This window comes from Trachymyrmex septentrionalis, unplaced genomic scaffold (assembly GCF_001594115.1).
Source record: "Trachymyrmex septentrionalis isolate Tsep2-gDNA-1 unplaced genomic scaffold, Tsep1.0 scaffold31, whole genome shotgun sequence".
In the NCBI taxonomy this organism is placed as follows: Eukaryota; Metazoa; Arthropoda; class Insecta; order Hymenoptera; family Formicidae; genus Trachymyrmex; species Trachymyrmex septentrionalis.
Window position 1 is genome coordinate 5,439 of NW_017305474.1, and position 5,415 is coordinate 10,853.

The following is a 5,415-nucleotide window of genomic DNA, read 5'->3' on the forward strand; positions in this document are numbered from 1 at the left end:
ATAGTTGTAAATGTTATTACTTTGTGTATTCTCTCTTCCAGGAATGGCATGAAGAGAGTATAAATACTATAATAACATATATCATGGTGTTAACAGCAATGATGTTTAATATCTTCATATTTTGCTTCATTGGCGAACTCGTGTCGAATCAGGTACATAAAGTAATTGTGTTCCATTTCAAAAGCTTTCCTCATATGTTTATCTGCAATTAAAACATTATTCACACTTGGATTAATGGATTCATTATGTGATTTATATAGTGTAAAAAAGTTGGTGAAGTAGCTTATATGACGGACTGGTATCAATTGCCGCATAAAATCGTTCTTGGTCTTATTTTAATAATCTTGCGATCAAGAATTGTTACCAAAATTACAGCTGGAAAAATATTTCATATGTCTATCCAGACTTTTGGTGTTGTAAGTATTATGAAAATTATAAATATAACTTCTAATAAAATCAAAATATTTAGTGTATTTTTTATTACTAAAGATATCGCAAAAAGTAATCTAAAATAGCATAACTTTATTTTAAACATGTAATATACATAAAATTTATTAAAATGCAAAATTAATTATTAAATATTTTAGGTAATTAAAACATCGGTCGCATATTTAAATATGCTTCGAACATTGACTATGTAAATGCTGTAAATGTAAATAATAAAATATGAGTATTTGTAATATTCTCTATTTAGATATATTTAAAAATATATAAAGTTTTTCATATAGGAATTGTGTTTCATACATAAATCTAATACAAATCTAATCTACACATATAAACATACAAGCACATATATGATAACGGATGCATCAATGAATGATAGAAATTAGAGAAAATTAATATGAGTATAAAGTCTATGCTTAGAAATTGTGTATTATATAGTAGAAGTGACGATGAGTACGCATAGTTAATGTCTCGATGTAGATAATAATAATTCAGTTAGCATCACTGTAGGGGAAGCTTTATCAGTGTGGGTTAAGTTATAGAAAATTCATTCTATTATTTGATCATATTTGAGAATTAGAAGTAAAAATTAATATTTTATCGATTATATTATTATAATTTTTTGTTTCTAGGTTTTAATTGTTTCATTGCAAAAATCAAGAACTTTTCTCACACATTTTACTATCAAAGGATAATCTTTCTCTCTCTCTCTCTCTCTCTCTCTCTCTCTCTCTCTCTCTCTCTCTCTCTCTCTCGACAATAAAATAGTAAATAATATTCTTTATTATATATTTCAGTTCTTCCTTATATGATACAAGCATCTATCAAGTAGTGTCAATCAAATTGTAGTAATTACATGTTGTCTAAAAGTACGCAATGCTTTAGAGGAAGAGAATGAATATGTATTCTTGCCTCCATGCACATATTATCCCATAAAATTTTCAGTCTTACTCTAATGGATATTGTCAATGCACAATGGTATTGTCTTTACTTTGAAAGCATCTTTGTACTACTAACGTTAAATTTTATATATGCAATTTATATTAAAATCTTTACATTAAAAGTATTAATGGCTAATAAACATTCTTTTTACAATTAGTCCTGTTTGTCGTGATCGAGTGTGGTTACTTCTTTCATATGCCTGTGGAGCGCACGCTGATTGTACTATATGGTTATACACATCATTTTTGAAAACAACGCCTAAAAACTAAAACATATAGAAAGATTACTTTAGCGGGAGCATGATCTTGACAACATATGTCAAAGTCAAGGTCATTGGAGAATAGTCCCCTGTATTAAATAATTAGCATGTTTTTTTCTGTAAATGTAACATATTAATCATTTAGTATGACATTAAAGAAAGTATATAAGAATAAGAATAAGAAATAAATACAGATTTAAATAAAAAGATGTGTATAAACTTTGACATGTATTTTACAATGTGATACTTCTTTCGTATCTTGTTTTTCTAATTTTTTTCTCTCGTACTATTTACAATTAAATTCCCTAATGGATTTCAAAATATGGTCATTATATTTCGAAATATTAATACATTTAATACGTATACATATTTATCTAATTATCTAAATTTATGAATATGTATACGTATAAATTTATATATATGCAATATTTTTACTCCAATGACGAATTCATAAAACAGAATGAGAATCGCGATTCTTACCGATTCTTCTCGCAAAACATATTCGTGGAAGAAGTTATATGCCTTACGCACTTAATTCAGAATACAGTAACCAATATATCATACAAGGAAAAAGAAGATAAAATCCTATCTTACCCTTCATGATTGTCAATATGACTATAAAATTCACCCCTCATCTTCATGACGTGGATCGCTCTTTCCTTGTAGTTGAGCGCGCAAGCGCTTAACGTGACTCTACTAACTAACGGGGTCTACGTATCCTCGACTCGGTCCTTTCAGTACTCTCTAAGCTTCCGTGCTTTAATGATGCAGAAATCACCCTCTATTCAGAATTCAAATCCGGTAGCGACCGTTTACGATCATGAAAAATACGCGAGGCTAAGTATCCAGCAGATCCGTTGGATAATGAAGTCAATTGGCATTTGGCCCAATTCATTCCAATTCTCTTCTCCGATAATGAAATATGTGCGCGTGCTAATAAACGTAATTTGTGTCGGTATAGTGACTTTTGTCTTCATACCGTGCGTTTTCTATGTCGTGCTTGAAGTCGAAGACATATACAATACCTTGAAGTTCATCGGGCCGTTGTCTTTTTGCCTGATGACTATCGTGAAGTACAGCACACTGGCCTTTCGTAGGAGAGATATTCGTGTATGTATCGAACATATCAAGACCGATTGGACGAAAACGTGGTATCACGACGATCGCGCGATTATGACCAGAAACGCGGTATTCGGCCGTCGTCTCATAGTGATCAACGGGTTCTTCGCGTATAGTGGTGCCATATTCTTTCACATCGCTATGCCGATTGGTATGGGCAAGATTACAGAGAGTAATTTGACGTATCAGCCACTGGCGTATCCGGTCGCAAGAGTGATAGTCGACACGCGTTACAGTCCAATTAATGAGATTTTCTTTTGGACTCAGTTCGTGTCGGCTGTCATTTCGCAAACCGTCGCGACCGCTACCTGCGGTTTGACTGCCGTTTTGGCAGTACACGCTTACGGCCGTCTGGAGGTTCTCATGCAATGGATTATGCATTTAGTGGACGGGAGAGAGGATTTTTCTAATAACGTGGACGATAGGCTGGCCATAATTGTGCAAGAACATGTGCGAATTTTGTGGTAAGACCGCTATTCAAAAAATAATTATATATTATCTCCTTTAAATATGTTGCATATTCAATATCCTCATTTATTTTAATTTTTCGTAATAACATTTAAAGAATAAATTGTAAACTGTTCATCATCTCTTGTCTATAATTTATCTACAATAATGCTTGTGCAATAATGCTTTTCTTTTTACTATAACACTATCATTACGATGTAATAATATTTTTTTAAAAACAAGAAAAATTGATTGGTTAAGTGAGACTCACTCAAAAATAATTATATAAATTATATACTATTTTCTTATTTGTAATATTATGATTGTTATACGTATTTCCAACCACATACGTGGATTATTTTGCAGTTTTATAGAGTTAACAGAAAAAGTATTGCACAAAATATCTCTTGTGGAAGTTATGGGAAATACGCTCAATATATGTCTCCTTGGATATTATACAATTATGGTAGGCACATCGTGTAAAATATGTGGTAAAACTCACTTCTGCAATATTGGAATACGGATGATGTACGCAAAATATGTTTTCGAAAATAGAAAATTTTAATTGCAGGAATGGGAAGACGGCTTTGCAATAACATACATTATTCTGCTTATGAGTGTCGTCTTTAATCTTTTCATATTTTGTTACATAGGTGAACTTGTTGCCGAGCAGGTATGATTTGGTATCGCCAAAATTAAAAAAAAAATGTTTATTGCTGCAAATGCAAAAATAAATGTATGATTGTAATTCATTTAATAAATTAATGAATCAATCCTGTACATAGTTCAAGAGGGTTAGTGAGATATCATATATGATCGATTGGCATCGTCTATCAGGAAGGAAAGCTCTAGCTATTGTACTAATGATTGCGATATCCAATTCATCGGTTAAACTTACTGCTGGGAATATCATTGAATTATCTATGACCAGTTTCGGTGATGTAAGTATTTATATAAATTAATAGTTTAATAGAATAAATAAGTTTTACAGAATAAATTTTTAATTGCATGACTCATAAACGTTTATTAAACAGGTAATTAAGACATCGGTTGCCTATTTAAATATGTTACGAGCACTAACTACTTAAAAATTTTTCATAAATTACAGTATTGATGATTGATATAAATTGTATTTGTTGCAAAATAAATAACAATATCAAGCCAGTTAATTTTACAAAATACGTATGTCAATTAGTCAATCTAACTTTACATAAAAATAAAAAAGAAATGAAGCTTCGAATGATCAAATAAGAAGCAGTAAATTAATCCAAGAATCTAATCTAACGTCTTTTATACTTAGATTTTTAAAATAATTTCTAGTTCACTCTATGCGATTAATGTAAATATTTCTCTGCTACAATTTCATAGTTATTTAGAAAAAAAACATTCATTAAAATAACAAATTATTTTAAAATGCTAATAAATTATTTCCCACATACAAAATATATAATGTATTTTATATATTTATAATAAACATAAATGTTAACTAAAATTCATTTAACAATATTGCTTTTATTTTCTTTTTTTTTTCTGTTAACATTTCATTTTAATATTAATTTCCCATTATTATCTTAATTTGACGCGTATAACTATTCGTATTTTATTTATATTTTGTCTCAAGAGTATATCAGATAAAATAAAATTTTTAGTAGAGATATTTAGAGAAGAAATTCAAGTAAAGCATACAATGTGCTATTATGCAGAACGAAAGATATATCTTATAATCTTTTAATGTAAAGATCTATATTTCGCAGATAAAAAATTTATAATGTTTTCACGTAACGTGACTTATAACTGACAGCACTTATTCGATTATTTTCTATCTTTATTATACATTACATTGAACTTTATATGCAACAAGTTATACTGTAAATATCGATTGTGCATAGTCAGTCGACACAGCTACGTTCTTTCTGTCAGGAATAAGTCATATATTCGTATACTGCCATAACTACTTGAGTTACCAGGCAGTAGTAAAGACTTAGTGATTGATACGCTCACCGCAGATAAAGTATAATGAGTTCTTCCGATACCCGTCCAAAGTAGACGTTTATAGGTACATTCTTCTGAAGGATATCCGTTTAAAATTGTAGGCCGTGGAATCTACAATTTACTAGCTTAAAGGTAGTATAAATTACTGCTCGTATTTGTGTTAAAAGGGTCAGATACGTAAATTTATGGAGATTGATTGGCAAATAGAAGAG

General features: G+C 30.1%; 2 protein-coding genes across 2 annotated transcripts in view; both read left to right on the forward strand.

Moving 5' to 3' along the window:
- Nucleotides 1–641, forward strand: part of LOC108749626 (odorant receptor 4-like) — a 2,086-nt gene extending 1,445 nt beyond the window's left edge. The window contains exons 3-5 of the mRNA XM_018488441.1: nucleotides 42–152; nucleotides 261–416; nucleotides 588–641. Coding sequence (XP_018343943.1) covers nucleotides 42–152; nucleotides 261–416; nucleotides 588–641 — 321 coding nt within the window. The remainder of the gene's footprint in view (nucleotides 1–41; nucleotides 153–260; nucleotides 417–587) is intronic.
- A 1,769-nt stretch (nucleotides 642–2,410) lies between these two features.
- LOC108749627 (odorant receptor 49a-like) lies at nucleotides 2,411–4,299 on the forward strand. Its single transcript, XM_018488442.1, has 5 exons — nucleotides 2,411–3,228; nucleotides 3,578–3,677; nucleotides 3,783–3,884; nucleotides 3,997–4,152; nucleotides 4,246–4,299. Exons 1-5 carry the CDS (start codon nucleotides 2,411–2,413, stop codon nucleotides 4,297–4,299), a joined length of 1,230 nt encoding a protein of 409 aa, XP_018343944.1.
- The last annotated feature ends 1,116 nt before the right edge of the window (nucleotides 4,300–5,415 follow it).

Excerpts from the sequence above, each read along its gene's own strand:
- LOC108749627 (XM_018488442.1), top strand. The coding sequence starts at position 2,411 with ATGCAGAAATCACCCTCTATTCAGAATTCAAATCCGGTAGCGACCGTT. Across the intron at positions 3,678-3,782 it reads TTGGATATTATACAATTATG|GAATGGGAAGACGGCTTTGC; the intron begins GTAGGCACATCG and ends TTTTAATTGCAG. Across the intron at positions 3,885-3,996 it reads GTGAACTTGTTGCCGAGCAG|TTCAAGAGGGTTAGTGAGAT; the intron begins GTATGATTTGGT and ends TCCTGTACATAG.